General features: G+C 59.2%; 1 protein-coding gene across 1 annotated transcript; it reads left to right on the forward strand.

Annotated features, from left to right (window-relative positions):
- Nucleotides 1–2,993: 2,993 nt before the first annotated feature.
- Nucleotides 2,994–6,314, forward strand: GRINA (glutamate ionotropic receptor NMDA type subunit associated protein 1). Its single transcript, XM_047074309.1, has 7 exons — nt 2,994–3,116; nt 4,113–4,470; nt 4,556–4,668; nt 4,737–4,937; nt 5,053–5,181; nt 5,343–5,486; nt 5,590–6,314. Exons 2-7 carry the CDS (start codon nt 4,137–4,139, stop codon nt 5,737–5,739), a joined length of 1,071 nt encoding a protein of 356 aa, XP_046930265.1. The 5' UTR covers nt 2,994–3,116; nt 4,113–4,136; the 3' UTR covers nt 5,740–6,314.
- Nucleotides 6,315–17,583: the final 11,269 nt, after the last annotated feature.

Raw genomic sequence — 17,583 nt, forward strand, 5'->3', positions numbered from 1 at the left:
CGGCTTCTCTAAGCAGAGCACGAGCGCCTCGTCCGCGATATCAGGGGGCAGCCCGCGGAGCTCCGCTGCTACCCGCCACCCCTCCCCCCCCCACACCCCCCTCCCTGTGACCACCCCACAGGGTGGGGGGACCCCACCCACCCCACCCCCGTCCCCGCATCCCTGGGGCCTGACCGGCGGGAAGGGTAGTGGCGCCACAGTCCCACCCTGCTCCTTCCAGCCCCTTCCAGGACCCTCAGCAGCATGGTCTGACGTGCCCCCGCCCCCTATCGCATTGTGTGTTTGAAGCGGGGAATCTCACACTCCCCAGCCCCTGAGCTGCCCCAGCCCCTGCCTTCAGACTGGACTCCTGAGTCTGCTCTGCAGCCAGAAGGCCTGGGGCAGGAAAACAAAAGTGAAACTGCGGGAGAGAAGGGAGAGGGGGCTGGGGACCGCCTCCCAGGTGTTTCTCTTCCTCCAGGCAGGCCCCTCCTGTAGGACCCTTCACCCCAGCTCCTGTGCCTGCAAAGAGCCCCTGGCCGACCAGGAGGTGTGGCCAGGTCTGACCCCTCAGCTCAGCCCACTAGCCCCATCTGTCCCAACGCAGCTCACAGGCTGGTGGGGCGTGGGGAGTGGCCCCTGGGGGTCCTCTACTCCCACTGGCCTCTCCCTGTGAACCTCAAAATGGCCAATCACTCTCCCTACTCAGTGCAACCGGGGGTCTTGAGTCATTGCCTCCCACTCAGGGACCTCGAGCTCGGTGTCACTTTCCCCTTGGGTGGCCAGGCCTGCTCCTGGCTGAGGCTGGCTGGCACCTCTCTCCAGAAATCTTCGCAGACCCCACTGCTCAGCCCTCACACCTAGCAGGTGACTAGGCCTCACGCCTCAGGAGTGAAGGCGAGCGGCTCCTGTCCTCGGCCCGCAAGTCCTCTGCCCCTCCCAGCACAGCCACGCTCTGCGTCCTCTGCTCGCCTTCCTGTGGCTCTCCCGTCTGTGCACCTGCCGGTCCTCCCATCCGACTCCATCACTGCCCTCGTCGTCATCGTGGCTAACCTAGAAGGGGCAGGCGCTTTGCTGACACGGCTGGCTGCAGGGGAAATGGAGGGTCAGCCAGGGCCCAAGGCAGTGCCGGGCCTCGCCCAGGCTGCACCCTTAGATCCACACCCACTCTTGCCCCCGCCCCCACCCCCGGCCCATCTGCTTTCAGCCTCTCAGAGTTGTTCCCATGACTGCTCTCCATCTCCTACCTCCCGTCTACCCCTCAGCACCGGCTACTCCCCCAGGGGGCTGAGGACCTGCCCAGCCTGCACCTCAAGTTGCACACCGAGCGTCCCTGGCCTGTGCCTCCATCGTCGCTTCCCCAGATCCCTGCCCTAACCTCTTAATCTCCCTCTGCCACTCCTGCACACCCCACTATCCATCCCCGACAGAGAGGGCAGGGTGAGCCTCGTAAAGCGGCACAACAGCCGCCACAGCTTGAGTCTCTCGCAGCAAAAGCCGAAGTCCAGGCTCTGCCTGACCAGGCCCCAGCGCCCCCTCTGTCCCCATCCCCCATCCTCTTCTTCCAAGGCAGCAGATCACTCCTACCTCAGCACCCATGCACGGGCCCTGCCCTCTGCCTGGATGGGCCTCTCCCACCCGACCCCCACCCCCATGACTCCCCTACCCCACCCTTATTGTTAGATTCAACCCGAACCTCAAGTCTCTAAGGACCTCTGACTTGCGTAGGCCCCATCCAAGGCCCTGACTTCAACTTCATATGGGTCATTTTTTAATTCCTTTTCTCAGATTGGGCCCCTCAAATTGTATGAGCTTCTGGTTCTACAGAACCTGAATCTATCCCTGCCTGCTCTGTATTTTCCCTTCTCGTAGAACTCATCACCTCCTAACGTACCATGTAACCTACCTAGTACACGAGTCCCTGACGTAGAGGCTCTGCCACTGGCAGCAATGTACTGGGGTAGCTCAGATCATTACGCTTTCAGGAATTCTTGTGAACAAGCTGTTAAACCGGTGGTAGCTTGGAATCAACTGAAATGGGTGTGTTTGTGACATTAGCACGTGCAAAAGTTTGAGATCAGGGCTTCCCCTGCTAGCTGCGGGTCTCAAACTTTGAACCAGCACACCATGCGTACAGGAGAGAACATCTTCCGGGCCATTGCGGGTCTGGGAGAGGCCAACCGTGGCACAGGAAGGTCCCCAGGCACTGCTGCAGAAATCGTCCATGGCTGTGACAGTCAGCACATCGTCAAGAGGACCGCTGAAGCTAAGGGAAGACGCTGACTTGGCCTCCAGTCCTGGCAATGAAGCAGGGCTAAGAATGCCACCTTTACAACCTAAAGACGTGATGAAGACAGGAAGGATAAAAGGCGCAGGACCCCACTGGAAATAGTACTCAATGGTTGCTAGAGAGGATGGAGCCGTTAAGCCATCAGGCCTCTGGGTTTGGGATAGACTCGGACGAAAGGGCAAGGGAAAAGAGAAAGCGATGTTTTAAGACCGAGGAGGCATAGAGAGTCCTTGGCAGACTCTGCATATGCCAGATTTAGGAGGACATTTCCCAACTCCCTGAGCCGAATCGGCCAGACCAGGCCTTTGTCTGTAGGGTCTCAGCCCTCACGGCCCAAGCCTTACCCTTAGGCGGGACGCAGGGCGCAGGCCTGGGACCCGGAAAGGAGCCAGTAAGGCGGCCACAGTGGGTAGGATCCAACCGGGAAAAGCCCGGCCCTCCCTGCAGAGCGCCGCCCGCAGCCCGGCTCCACCGCCCCCAGGCCCCGCCCCGGCCTCAGGCCCCGCCCTGTCGCGAGGCCCCGAAGCACCTCCCGAGCCGCAGGCCCCGCCCCGCGCGCCCGGCCCCGCCCCGTCACAAAGCCCGGCGATCTTCCAAGCCGCAGGCCCCGCCCCGTCACAAGGCCCCGCAGCAGCGTCTCCGGGCCGCAGGCTCCGCCCCGCACCCTCGGCCCCACCCCCGGCCCCGCCCCGTCACAAGGCCCCGCAGCGTCTCCCGAGTCGCAGGCGCAGGCCCAGCCGAGCCGGCCGCCGAGCGGGTGCTGGTGTGGGTGCGGGCGCAGCCGCCATCGACCGCGCGGTCGCGCACCGGACACCGTGCGCACCGTTCCGGAGGCGCCCCGCGAGTGGTGAGTCCCTGGCCCGAGCGCGGCAGCGTGGCTACCCTCTCGGTCGCCGGGCCGGCCGCCCCCGCGCGGGCCCTGCGCAGCCGAGCGGCGCCGCCGAGGGTCAGTCGGTAGGTCCCGCCGGGGCGCACGGCCCGCTCGGGCCGGGCGCGGCGGCGGCGGCGGCGGCGGCGGCGGCGGCGGGCGGCAGGGGGCGGGGGCGGGGGCGGCAGCGACGGGACCCCGCGTCCCGAGCGCACCCCCACCCCCGACCGGGCCGCCGGGCCCACCCGCCCTGGGTGCGGGCTCCGAGGCCGCCGCCCCCACCCGCCTCGCCGTCTCGCCTGCTTTGTTCCCCCGCACGCCCTCTGGTCGCTTCCATCCCCCACACACCCCCGCACCCCGCTGTTCCTGGCGTACCCTCCTGGCAGGCACCCCGGCAAGCGGATCCGGGCCTGCTGCCCCCACCTGGGGAGCGAGGGACGGTCGGGCCTGCCTTTGGACAAGGGTCAGGGCTCTCGCTGCTCACAGATGGCCTGGGGATTTCCTGGGATAGAAATAGCCGCCGGCTCTGGCCCCTTAAAGCTGCTTAAGGGGCGGGTTGCGAAGGGGAGGGTCCGGGCACACCCCCACACGTCCCTGACCGCGCCCCCAGCCCCGACCCGGGCCGAGCTCTGACCCAGGAGACGCGAGCAGCGGTGATAAACCTCCTCCAGTTGCTTCTAAGAAACAACCGAAGCCAAAAATCCCGAAGCCGACGAAGTCATCATCTTATCTGTCCCCTCCTCCACTTTTGGGGTCGTCTCAGAGCGGCCCCTTGTGAGGCCCCGCGCCCAGCTGCCCAGTCCCCGCTGGCTCTCCAGACCCTTCTGCTCAGGCCGGGCTGCCAGTGGCCCTGGGGGCAAAAGTCATGAGTGCCCCCCTTTGTGTCCTGGTTCCCTGCAGCAGGTGGGGCGGGGCGGCGGTGGCTGGTTCCGGGGACTTGTCACCGCAGGGCTGACTTCTCTCTCTCTCCTCTAGGGGGAGACCACAGAACCTGAGGCCATGCCCCATGAAAAGAGTTTCTTGGTGTCTGGGGACAGCTATCCTCCCCCCAATCCTGGATATCCTGGGGGGCCCCAGCCCTCCATGCCTCCCTACCCGGGGGCCCCTTACCCACAGCCCCCTTTCCAGCCTTCCCCATATGGCCAGCCAGGGTATCCCCAGGGCCCCAGCCCCTACCCTCAAGGGGGCTACCCTCAGGGCCCCTACCCCCAAGGAGGCTACCCTCAGGGCCCGTACCCTCAAGGGGGCTACCCGCAGGGGCCATATCCGCAGAGCCCCTTTCCCCCCAACCCCTACGGACAACCACAGGCCTTCCCGGCACAGGACCCTGGCTGTGAGTAGTGGGGCGGAAGCAGGGGGGGAGGCAGGGGCTCTAGGTGCCCTCCAGGGGCACTGACCCAGCCCATCCTGGTCCTCAGCACCTCAGCGTGGAAACTATCATGAAGAGGGTCCCCCGTCCTACTACGACAACCAGGACTTTCCTGCCACCAACTGGGATGACAAGAGCATCCGCCAGGCCTTCATCCGGAAGGTGGGCAGAAGAGGCCGGGGCGGGCGGGGGCCGCGCTGGGCGGGGCTCTGAGCTGGCTCCCTCCCCAGGTGTTCCTGGTGCTGACCCTGCAGCTGTCCGTGACGCTGTCCACTGTGGCCGTGTTCACCTTTGTCGGGGAGGTGAAGGGCTTCGTCCGGGAGAACGTGTGGACGTACTATGTGTCCTATGCAGTCTTCTTCGTCTCCCTCATCGTCCTCAGCTGCTGCGGAGACTTCCGGCGGAAGCACCCCTGGAACCTGGTTGCACTGGTAACCCCGCCCCTGCCCCGCCCCCACGTTCTGGGGTGGGGGGGGCTCCCGCCAGAGGAGGATGGGGGTGGGGGTTGGAAGCGGCTCCCCAACCCAAGGCTCCCTCTCCCCACAGTCCATCCTGACCGTCAGCCTGTCCTACATGGTGGGGATGATCGCCAGCTTCTACAACACTGAGGCGGTCATCATGGCCGTGGGCATCACGACAACCGTCTGCTTCACGGTGGTCATCTTCTCCATGCAGGTGAGGGGCCCCCGAAGGCAGGGCTGCGGAGGGCCCAGAGGCCTCCCAGGGGCCCGGCACCCGGAGCCTCGCCCCCCACCCCACCCCGGCCCGCAGACCCGCTAGGACTTCACCTCGCGCATGGGCATGCACCCAGAGCCCCCCCTCCCCCCTGCCCGCAGACCCGCTACGACTTCACCTCGTGCATGGGCGTGCTCCTGGTGAGCATGGTGGTGCTGGTCATCTTTGCCATCCTCTGCATTTTCATCCGGAACCGCATCCTGGAGATCGTGTACGCCTCGCTGGGCGCCCTGCTCTTCACCTGCGTGAGTCGAGGCGGTGGGCGGCCCCCGGGAGGGGGGGGCTGGGGGGGGGGGTGCGCAGCGTGCAGGCTTGTCCCTCAACAGCACCCGTTGCCGTCGCCTGCAGTTCCTGGCAGTGGACACCCAGCTGCTGCTGGGGAACAAGCAGCTGTCCCTGAGCCCGGAGGAGTACGTGTTTGCCGCGCTGAACCTGTACACGGACATCATCAACATCTTCCTGTACATCCTCACCATCATCGGCCGCGCCAAGGAGTAGCCCGCACCCGGGCCCCGCTCAGGTGGCCTGGATGGCCTGGACCCTGCCCCTGGTGTGGCAGTGCCATCATACCTCCCCTCTCTCTCTCTGGGCACCGCCTGGGAGTGAGGGGCCCCCCCTCCGACCCTCCTGTGTGTATACTGCAGATACTTCCGTCTGGACCCGCCGTGGCCAGCATGGCCCCTTCTAGCCCTCCGGCCCGCCACAGGGCAGCGGGGCCAGGTCTCCATGCCTCCTCCTGCCCACTCACTGTTGCATGAGCCCTGTCTGCCAGCCCACCCCAGGGTCTGGGGGCGACACCAGGTCCCAGGGGAGAGGGGTGAAGCCAGGAGGTGCGAGTGCACGTCTCCCCTCCGGTTCCAGCCCCCCCCCCATGCCTGGCATAGAGAACCCTCTCCCTCCCCTCCCCTCCCCCGCCCTGGAGCGCTGCCCTCTGGGGGCCTGAGGGCTGAGGATCTTGTCCCTGTGCTGAGCCCTGAGGGCAGAGAGATTGAGAGTATTTCAGGGGAGGAGGGCGCCTTCCTCTCGTCTTGCTGTCTTTAAAATTCCAATAAACGGGACCTTCTGCTCTCTGCCTTCCCGTCGCTGGCACGGCCGCTTCTGTGGGTGGCAGAAGCTCTCAGCATCACCAGGTAGAGGGAGGAGCAGGTTGGCCTGCTGGGAGGGGAGGTCAAGGACAGAACAGCAGCCAACCCTTCTCCACCTGCACCCCACCCACCACCTCCCCAGCCGCATCATAGGGTCTAGGCCTAAGACTCGCACGGGAAACTGAAGGCCTCTTGAGGTTAAGCATGGGGCCAGGGGATGGTGACTTTGCCCTGCACTCCCGGGAACTGCACAACAGACGAAGGGCTTGCGAGACCCTCACCATCCAGCCCTGGGCCCGGGAGCAGCACAGGCCACTGACAGAGCAGGCCCATGGCGCCCCTCACAGTCCGGCTCTGCCAGGCCCCAGCGTGCCCACCAGTGCCCGGGCCTGCCTCAGTCAGAGGCCGTGCACCTCCCCATGCCGTCCCCATGAGACACCTGCAGCCCGGAGCCCCTGGCGGAAAGCTGGACAAAGACTAGGGGCTTGGCCGGTGGGGTCCCTCGGCCTGCCTCTTGCACCTTCTTCTGGCCTCACCTCAGTCCCAGCTTGTTCTGGGTACCCCACCCCCACTCTTGCTCCCTCACTTCCGGGCCCTCGCCCACCCTAGCTCCAGGCTGCGCATCCAGAGGCCAGCCAGCTGTCCCTGTCCTCACGCCCCGAAAGAGGGGCTCCTGCACGGCCCAGGGCCCGGCTCCCTCAGAGGAGCCCCCTGCCCTGAGATCACCACGGCCTTCCCCCTGCAGGGCCCTCCCATCCAGCCTGGCTTGAGAACCCTCTCCTGGGGCCCCTCCGCCCGCCAGCCCCCCGCCCATTAACCCAATCCTTTAACCGGCCCAGCAGCCCAGCGTCTGTGAAGGGACCCCCGCACTGCAAGGTGTCTACAGGCACCTCGACTGGGGCCTGAACCGAGTACGTTCTCCCCGCCAACTCGTCGTTGCCAATGGTCTCCACCCCGGCCACCCAGGCCAGAGCCACAGCTGCCCTCTGTCCTCTCCCTACCCACCTTCCCCTGCCAGGGAAGGCCTCCCCATGCTTACCTGTGGGCTCACATCCACCAGCCCTCTGCCGGCCAGGTGTATTCCCAAAACCCCGATCGTACCACCTGCCTGCTTGAAACCCTCTGATGGTCACCAGTGGGATGAAGTGCACCCTCCTTGCCCAGCACACAGGCCCTGCCATCTGCCCGCTGGCTGCCCAGCTGGCCTCCCCGTCCCCTCGCCGCTCAACCCCCAGACCTGACCTTGCACGGCCTAAGCCCCAGGCAGGCCCCGCTTCCCCGGGGCAAGGCTGTGCACCACGGGGCCCCTCCTGGAGTCCACGGTGGCTTCATGTGACACCGTGCTCCTCTGTCACTCTGCCAGGCAGGCAGCACGGCTCCCCTCTGTCGCCTCCCCTCGACTGCGGGCTCCTTGAGCAGGTGCCCCGCCCTACCCGGGGCTCTAAGCATGCAGGAACCCGCTCAGTGCTCGCTCACAGACCCATCAGGGATTCGTGCCGAGGAAGAAACACGGGGTGCTCGCATGGTGAAGGAGAATATCGGTTGAGGTGAACGAAAGTCCGGAATAATGGCCAAGCGTAACATGCAGGGACAGTGTTTTCTCAAGGAGCTGGAGGAGCACACGCCCGGCTCCCCCGGGACGGCCAGGGTTTGGAGGTGCGGGGCAGGGGCCGGACGAGGGCCAGCAGCAAGTCCCTGCTTCCTTACGCCCTCCCCACGTCACCCAGAAGGGCCAACCCCCCTCATAGGTCCTTTCTAGCACCACTCCTGTGACCCCGCGGCTCCCTGGGGTCTGAGGTCCCCTCGCCGCACTGAGCCATAAGCTGGGCCTGTGCACGTGCAGCCGTGTCCAGCGAGCTTCCACCCAAGGGCACGGTCACGGCCAACTATACTAAGGCCAAAGAAGGCTAATTTATTCTCCAACCGAAATGTCTATTTACGCAGGTCAGCGTTAAATCCGTTCTCGTTCCAGAGATGAACAGACACAGTGCGCACCTCCATCACTCTCCTCGCCGAGCAACACGGCCAGTGGCCGTGCAGAGCCTCGCGGAGAGGCCGGCATAGGACCCCGGCTCTCTAACGCCCGGGGCCAGCACCCGGTGCAGGCCCCGGCACAGCACAGGCGTCAGCCATAGGATGAATGCATGAACTTTACGTGGCGCTGGCTGCCCCAGGACCAGGGACAGAGACAGACTTGGCTTTCAGGACTTTGGCTCAGCTTCAGCGTCAGTGGGAAGGCTTTTCAGGAGGGCGGACGGCAAAACCGACAGCCCGCGAGAACGCACTGAGGCACATCTGGGACGACCGCATGGAAGAAAGGGGGGAGCGTGCAGAGTCACGGGTGGTCAGGGCCAGGTGCGGACAACCGAGGAAAGAAGCCTCCGGAGTCTGGAGTCTACCCTGTGGGCAGCGAGGAAGCACTTCCTCCAGTGAAGGGGCCGGCAGTGGTTTGAGTGGAGGCAGGACGATGAGTGCGGGCCCGCGGGGAAGGCGCAGGGCGGGGGCAGAGGAGGCACTGAGGGGAGGCCCGGCCCGAGAAGCTTGGCCTCTTCCGCCTGCAGAACATTCTGTCTCTTGACTGTTTTCGCTCGGTCTCGGGCGTGTGGGGCCCTGGAGACCTTCTAGCGTGTCCAAAATGCAGATCCCTCTCCCTACAAGTTCTCAGCTCCCGTCTTCAGCCCTGAAGGCGCCTCTTCCCCCAGGGGTCTTCACCCCTCCGACCCACTTTGTGACACCATCCACATCCTCCGAAATGGCAACCTCCACGCCCTTAGGTTCTCGTGTGGCAATGCCTCCTTCCAGTCTGTGCCCTCTGTGCTCCTTCATCCCGCCCTGGCCTGCGTTCCTGTGGCCCGGCCAGCTCCCGGTCCGGGGAGGACGCTAGCATGGGTTCAAAATCCTCTCCACCCTGGGGCGTCTGGGTGGCTCAGTCGGTTACGTGTCCGACTTTGGCTCAGGTCATGATCTCGTGGTTCGTGGGTTCGAGCCCTGCGTCGGGCTCTGTGCTGGCAGCTCGGAGCCTGGAGCCTGCTTCGGATTCTGTCTCTCTCTCTCTCTCTCTCTCTCTCATAAATAAACATTAAAAAAAATTAAAAAAAAAAAAACCCTCTCCACCCCCATTGCTCTCACGACCCGTGGCATTTCTCCTATCTCCACCCTTCTCCCGAGTCGAGGCCACAACCCCACCCGTCTTTAGCACTGCAGACGGTGATGAGCCCCCTTACGTGCCTTCAAGGGACTTCCAGTCCAGATCTGGGGTCTCAACTCCCACTCTTAACACACAGGACTACTGGATAAAATACTTTTATAGTTTTAAGTACACATCGCTGAACAGCAATGCAAGAAACAAATGTGAGCAGAGACCACCTCAGCTGTGAGGGAAGAGTTACAGCCACGGGACTTGGAGAGGTCTGCTAAAAAAAATAAGACTTAGCACCCGGGACCCACGAGGGAAAGAGGCTTGGTGAGACCCCAGGCTTTTGACGGAAAGCCTGGAGGGCTCCAGCTGGGGGACTAAAGCACAGACCCTTAACCAGAACCACACCCAGGCTGGATTCAGCTCTGTCCCTAGTGGTTGAAAGTAATCAGCTCCATTCTGTCTGCCTGGTAAGGAGATGACATCATCTGGAGCCTCTACAGGGTTTTTTTTTTAACGCACAAAGGCTGTCATTTAATTAAAAATTACTAGGCATTTCAAAAGACCACATGACTATTTTTCCAAGAGGAAAAATAAGATACAGAAATAGACCTGGGGGTGACTCAAAGATGGGAGGTAGCAAAAAAAGGGGAGCTTTAAAATAAATACGATTAATACGTTAAGAAAAATTGGAGGGGGCAGTAGAGAAACATGGACGAGAATATGGAGAATTCCCCGAGAGAGTTGGAATCTATGTAAAGAATCAAACTGAACGGAGGACTACAATTAGGTGAAACTAAAAATTCAGTAGCTGCATTTAAGACCAGATTAGACAAGTCAGAAGAAAGGATTACTGAGCCCAGAGGTCAATAGAAGACATCCCAACTCCCAAAGAGAGAGAAGGGACGGACAGAGAAAATGTAGACATGTGCTTCTGCTATGGGGCAGGAGGCTGCAAGGTAGGTGCGGTTCTGGAAGGAAAAGAGAGAGCGGAAAAGAGACGTCTGAAGAGATAATGCCTGAAAAACTTCCAAAACCAGTGACACATCAACCCGCAATCTACCAAAACTGACACAAAAGCGTTATGCTGACCTCGTAAAGTTCCCCAGGTTCTGTTATGAGCCCATGAGCATGCGCTGAAACGCGTCTTTCCAAAACTCACACGTTGAAGTCTAACCCCGAGCGCGCGCTGTGTGTTCTTGTCCGGAAATCCCGTCACAGCAGGTGTAATGAGTTAGGACAAGGTCACACCGGAGTAAGGTGGGCCCCTAATCCAGTGTGTTTGCCGCCCTTATGAAAAGGGGAAACTTGGGCACAGGGGCCTTCTCCTTCTCTGGCCCCTGCCTGAGAGGAGCTGTCACTGTGTCTGCCCATCTGCCACAAGTGACAGCGGGACTGCCCCAGCTTCCTGACTGGGAGACACAGGCAGACGCTCAGGGCCGAACCCCAGAATCTGAAGGCTGAAACCCCTTGTGCTACAGGACTGTGAGCGTGGGGCCAGGGCGGATGGCCAAGGTGTCCCGGTGCTCGAGAGGCAGAGATCTAGCCAGCGGGGCCGGCCACCTCTCGCGTGCAGCCCACCGTCACAAGAATCCCGGGCCACCTCAGCAGCGGCTGGCACACAATCTACGAGTGTCACTCTGATTTGTGGTGGACGCCACCTTAGGAGCACCGCCACCCCAGGGCCACCGCCACCCCAGGGCCGTCTCTGTGCAGCCAGAGGCCTGTGATGGTAAAGAGTTCCTGGCACCCCTACCCAAAACAATAAAGATGTCAGGTGACTTTTCTCAAAAACAAAAACAAAAATGTCATACTGAAGGCTCTAGCAAGTATGATAAGGCAAGAAAAAAGGGCACGTTTATTTATTGCAGCACGACCACGTAAACAGGAAATCCTCTGAGATCTACCAAAAAGACGACTAGAACAAACAAATGAGTTTGACGAGATCATAGTACACAAGGTCAACAATAAAAGAGTCACGCGGGGCTCCTGGGGGGCTCAGTCAGTGAAGCGTCTGAGTCTTGATTTTGGCTGAGGTCATGATCTCGCGGTTCGTGGGCTCTGTGCTGACGGTGTGGAGCCTGCTTGGGATTCTCTCTCTCCCTCTGTCTCTGCCTCTCTAAATTAATTACTTAAAAGCCATATACGTATTAGGACCACAAGTCAAGGAAGGCATGTGGCCTCCAGAACCAGCAAAGAGCAAGGAGACAAATTCTCCCGAGATCCTCTGAAAACAAACATGGTGCTACCTACACCTGGTTTTTAACCCATCGAGACTTATGAGACTTCTCGTCTACGGAACCGTAAGATAGTAAAGGTGTGTCGTATAAATAAATTCTCATATTGCTCAAAACGTTATGTAATTGTTCACTGCTATGAACGTGAAATTTTAAAACTCTATATACGTATGTATTCACTATATATACATTAAAAAAACCATCAAGTGCTTAGGGACTATGGCAGAGGCTCCCTAAGACCACTCTCAGGTTTGATGATTCGCTAGGACTCACAGGACTTAGCCTCTACTCCAACTCACCATTAGGATTTATTAAAGAGAAGTACTACAAAGCAAAATCAGCAAGGAAAAGAACTCATGTGGCGAAATCTGAAGGAAGTCAAGTGCAAGCTTTCAAGGGTCTCCTCCCTGTGGAGTCACACAAGGTGAACCTAATTCGTTGACCAAGGAGCTGTGATCCCATGTGTGAAATGTCGTCGATCAAGGATGCTCACTGCAGACTCAGCGCCCAAGATTTTTATAGGGGCTGATCACATAGGCACCCTCTGCCCGTGTTCTGTAGCAACCCCAGACTCTCAGAAGGAAACCAGACGCTCGGCAGAAGCCATGTCGTTTGAACGAACAGCTCAGGCACAGTTCCTTCAGCCTATCGGTTCTGGGAATTGTGGGAATCCTCCCGACATCAGGCTGCTAGATGAGAAGCAAGGGCCAGCCTTGCAGAAAGACCTTTCTCAGGGGCGTGGTCTCAGGCCTTTTCTACACAGTAATACATTTAAAAAGATATGTGCAATCCACGTCCGCTGAAAACGACAAACATTGCTGAGAGGTATTTCTAAAGACCTAAACAGAGAAATTTACATTCATAGATCAGAAGACTTAGGGTGTCAAGAGGTCAATTCTCTACAGATTGATATAGAAATCCAACACAATCCAAATCAAAATCAAAATCCCAGGGGGTTTTATTGTAGAAATTGACAAACGTCTTAAGATTTAAATGGAGATGCAAAAGATGCAGAAAAGTCAAAACAGTTTTGAAAAAAGAACAAAGTTGGAGAAGCTATTCCACCTGGTTTCGTGACTTACTGTGAAGTGACAATAATCATAAGGAGGACACAGGTGAGTGGAACAGAATAGAGGATCCAGAAAGAGACGTACACGTATTTTTTGAAACAAATGGTTCCATCTGATGGAACCAGCAGATACCACTAGGAAAGAATCTCGATCCTTACCTTACATCACACACAAAACTTAACTTGAAATGGCTCGTAGACCCAAATGTAAAAGCTAAATTTATATATTAAAAAAACCCTTCTAGATGAAAACACAGGTGAATCTCTTCACGACCCTAGAATAAGCAACTTTCTTAGATAAGACGCAGAAAGCACGAACCACTAAAAAAATCTTTGCTAAAAGCTTTTACTCTCTAAAAGACACTGCTGAGGAGGGGCACCGGGCGGCTCGGTCAGATAAACGTCCGACTTCGGCTCAGGTCATGATCTCGTGGTTCGTGGGTTCAAGCCCCGCGTCAGGCTCTGTGCCGACAGCTCAGAGCCTGGATCCTGCTTCGGATTCTGTATCTCCCTCTCTCTCTGCCCCTCCCCTGCTCACGCTCCGTCTCTCTGTGTCTCTCAAAAAACGAATAAATGTTCAAAAAAATTTGTAAAAGACACTGCTGAGGAAATGAAAAGACAAGCCACAACTTGGAGAAAATATGTGCAATGCACGTGTTTGACAAAGGTTTATATCTGGACCACATAGGTGCTTCTGCAATTTCAGAATCAGAAGGCGCGCAACCTAATTTTCAAAAATGGTCAAAAGACTTTAGGAACCCCATAAAAGAAGATACACAAATGGCCAACAAACACACGCAAATATTTTCAACATCGTTAGGCATCAAGGAAATGCAAGTTAAGCCACAACGAGATACCGGTCCACACCGACCAGTACAGCGAAAACAGAAAGATTTACAATAACAAACGTCGGCAACGCGGAACAACGAGGGCTGTCATGTGGCAGAAACGTGGAAGGTACGACCACTTTGGAAAACAATTTGGCAGTTTCTTACCACGCTAAACAGCTATTTACCATACGACCTAGCAACGTCGCTCCTAGATTTTTACCCAAAGATGTATACACAAATGTTCACGGTGGGCTTCATCCATGAGAGCCAAAAATGGAAATGACTGAAATGTCCATCAAAGGTGAGTGGATAAATTGTGACACAGTCATGTGATGAAATGCCACCGAGCCATAAAGAGCAGTGAGCCAGTAACACAGCCCCGTGAGTGGATCTCAAGATCAGAACGCTGAGCAAGAGACGCCTGACGCAAAAGAATAGCACAGTCTGATTAAAAGACTGTTAGGGGGGCGCCTGGTGGCTCAGTCGGTTGAGCGTCCGACTTCGGCTCAGGTCACGATCTCGCGGTCCGTGAGTTCGAGCCCCGCGTCGGGCTCTGTGCTGACCGCTCAGAGCCTGGAGCCCGTTTCAGATTCTGTGTCTCCCTCTCTCTCTGACCCTGCCCCGTTCATGTTCTGTCTGTCTGTCTCTCTCTCTCTCAAAAATAAATAAACATTTAAAAAAATAAAAAGAAAGAAAGAAAGAAAAAAGACTGTTAGGGCCAGGGGTTGGAGGCGGGACTTGCCAGGGAAGGGCGCACAAGGGAACTGTTGGCGTCACAGAAATGTTTTATCCCTCGTTGTAGTGGGGGTCACTTGGTACATACACTTGTCAAAACTCATCAGATTGTTTGCTTAAAATGGGTACATGTTATTGCATAAGAATTATACCTCAATAAAGGTGATTTTTCAAAAATTTTTTTTTCAACGTTTATTCATTTTTGGGACAGAGAGAGACAGAGCATGAACGGGGGAGGGGCAGAGAGAGAGGGAGACACAGAATCGGAAACAGGCTCCAGGCTCTGAGCCATCAGCCCAGAGCCTGACGTGGGGCTCGAACTCCCGGACCGCGAGATCGTGACCTGGCTGAAGTCGGACGCTTAACCGACTGCGCCACCCAGGCGCCCCTAAAGGTGATTTTTCAAATAGGAACGTGGGGGCTCCTGGGTGGCTTAAGTCAGTTGAGCGTCTAACGCTCGGTCTTGGCTCAAGTCACGGTCCCAGGGTCACGGGATCGATCCCCCCCTTAAGATTCTCTCTCTCTCCCTCTGCCCCTCACCCGCCTGTTCTCTCCCTCTGTCTCTCAAATTAAAATATGAACGTGAAAAAAATAAAAAATAAAGTGTGAATGTGGGCAAAAGATTAACAAAACCCTTTCCTCTTCTGCTTGACAGTGTGGCCTTCGGTGAACTCCCTGTGCACCCCCGGTAACCAGGTAGAGGTAGAATGTTGACGGTTTGACTCGCAGCACTGCTTATGGTAACACTTTGCCCTACTGGTAAGCGGCCCGTGGACAGGGGGCAAGTGGAGAGGAAGCAGCAATGCCCGAGGGAAGCCGGACTCTGAGCCCCCTGGGGGACAGTGGCTCTCGAATCAGGACCCCAGAAGCTCCGTCCGTGGAAGGGCCCAAGGCGCGACGACTGCCGTGAGGCGCAAGCTTTGGAGGCCAGGGCAGCTCTCGCCCTGCCCAACGTGGACCTCACCTCCCTGAGTGTGAGTTGACACCTGCGGGTCCACGGAGGTGGCCTTGTCGGCTCCGTGACTCGTCAGAAAAGGAAGACGCAGCTGCGGTGCTGGCCGAGCTCCATTCCCTGCCCTGTGAGCAGACGGATGCCAAGGGAGACCCCTGGCTACCTTGTGGCCGGGGCTGGGTATCCCGCAGACGGAGGCCCCTTGGGGGACACCGCAACGGCTGTTTCACAGAAGAGCGACCACAAATGGCCATAACACGCACAGTGGCAGGTCCAACCGCATAAATCATCAGGGGAAGGCAAGTAATGGCGGGCACAGCGTATGCGCTCAACGAACACCTGCACGACTGAGGCCGCGACCGCGACGAGATGCCAGTTAATGTCCGCTCGACCAGAAAAAAATGCACAAGCCCGGCATATCAGGTGTCGGAGAAGTCACGCAGCCCCAGGAATCACTTTGTGCGTTGGCGAGCAAGTCAGTTAGGAAGCCAGTTTGGCATTATCACGTCGGGTGGAAAACTTGCACTTCTGCCACCCGGAAATCTGCACGTGTGCCCAGGATAAACGTTTGCACGTGTTCGTCTGCAGACACGTGGGAACGTTCGCCGTGTCACCGTTTACACTAGCAGAACCCTGTAAGCGGCTAGACGTCTGCCGACGAGATTACGGGCGTGTAAATCGTGGCGCGTGCACAGAATACCGGTTCCCCTGACCTTGTCCTCTGACCACAAGGCAGCGCAATTAGAAAATTAACCATAAGGGGACACCCCGTCGTCTGGGCAGAGTGCCCAGCGCAGCACAGGAGGGCACTGATACCCCAAGTCCCTGTGACGGCAGGAAAACCACCCTCCCACCCCCGCCCATGCTTCCGAATGCAGAGCCCCTGGTGAGAACCACAGCCCTCAGCGCTCAGGATGAAGTCACATCCTGATGTGACCTCAGGCCCCACGTGACATGCCTGCGCGGCCACCGCCCTCGCCTCCCACTCGCCCCCACCGTGCACACGTCAGCCGCGCACATCGTCCCCACCTCGTCTTCCTTCAACCCGGGCGGCTCCTCCTTCCGGATCAGATGTGAGAACCCGTCCCCCTGGAGCGCTCCCCTGACCCCCACCATCCGGGGCTCCACGCCCTTTGCCTCCGCTCCTCCAGCAGAACCCTTGCCCCCCGTGTGGCGGTGGCCTGTCCGCCGGCAGGTGCGTCCGACTTCACGTGACTCTCTAGTGGCCGCGGCACGACCACGGCTACCCCGATGCCTCGCGCGAGATGCGGCGCCCGACTGGCGCTCAACGGATCTAGCCCTTGGGGAACTGCCTTGTGCGTTAGAGAGCGTGCCGCGTTCCCGGAGCCCAGTGCGGAGGGGAAGGTGGGACGGGGACAGCCCCCGGAGGGTCTGGGACACCGAGAAAGTGAAGTAGCCCCGCCAGAGGTGATTCACTCACCGATGCCCGTCTTCCGGGATCTGCCTCTTTCGCCTTGTACGACGCACGGGGCGGTTTTCCTTCTGTGCCCCCACCCACCCCACCCCCGTTCCACTCACGGTGCTTCGGTCCTGCTTGAAGCCCACGTGGCCTCCCGCCTGAACCTGCAAGAGCCTCTCGGGCATCGGCCTCCCCACTTCCAGTCTTGGACCAGACACACAGGCGAGGACCTCACTCCCGGCTTAAAGGCCCCCCAAAGGCTACCGTTGCCTGTACTGATCTCGGCTGTGGCTCCTGCAGCCAAGGTCCTACTGGGCCAGCGGGAGTCACGCCCTCCCTGGGCGCCCAGCCCCCTCCTCAGGCGTCACACCTGCCCTCCTGGGCGCCCCGCTGCCAAGGCTGGCCGCTTTGTCCCCTGAAGACACCGAACTCGGGGCACAAGCTCTCGTTTATTTTGTGTCCCCAGTTCTTCACATAAGAGCCGCTCAGCAGAAGGCGGCCGGCCCGAGGACCAGCCAGGAGGAGGCCTGGGGCACTGGGGGGGACCTACACGTGCTCCCGCCAGTGTCTGGCTTCCTCCTGGATGTGCCCTAACAGCATCTCTCTACCTGTTGTCCGTCTCCCCTTGGCCCTCTGTCCACCCGCCCCTGCAATGCTCCCCTTGGAAGGTCCCGGTCACGGAGCCTCAGGCCCCCGCCCCTCCTGTCGGTCCTGCCCACCCCCTTCCCCCCCTGGCCGCCTCCTCTCACCCCTGCAGGCACTGCCCCCCAGGATTTCAACCTTCCTCAGGCGCCTCCTGCCTGCAGGCTCCCAAAGCAAGGCCCACTGAGGCTCCCCCTTAGCGCGAGCTCCAGTTGGAGGCGACAGGCCCTGCACAA

This window comes from Lynx rufus, unplaced genomic scaffold (assembly GCF_022079265.1).
Source record: "Lynx rufus isolate CCGP_SWC_20201006 ecotype Redwood Valley unplaced genomic scaffold, mLynRuf1.p SCAF_12, whole genome shotgun sequence".
NCBI lineage: Eukaryota > Metazoa > Chordata > Mammalia > Carnivora > Felidae > Lynx > Lynx rufus.

Bases quoted from the DNA above. Each gene is read 5' to 3' on its own strand.
- GRINA (XM_047074309.1), top strand. From the start codon at position 4,137: ATGCCCCATGAAAAGAGTTTCTTGGTGTCTGGGGACAGCTATCCTCCC. The intron at 4,669-4,736 runs GTGGGCAGAAGA...CTCCCTCCCCAG, and splicing joins GCCAGGCCTTCATCCGGAAG to GTGTTCCTGGTGCTGACCCT. The intron at 5,487-5,589 runs GTGAGTCGAGGC...CGTCGCCTGCAG, and splicing joins GCGCCCTGCTCTTCACCTGC to TTCCTGGCAGTGGACACCCA.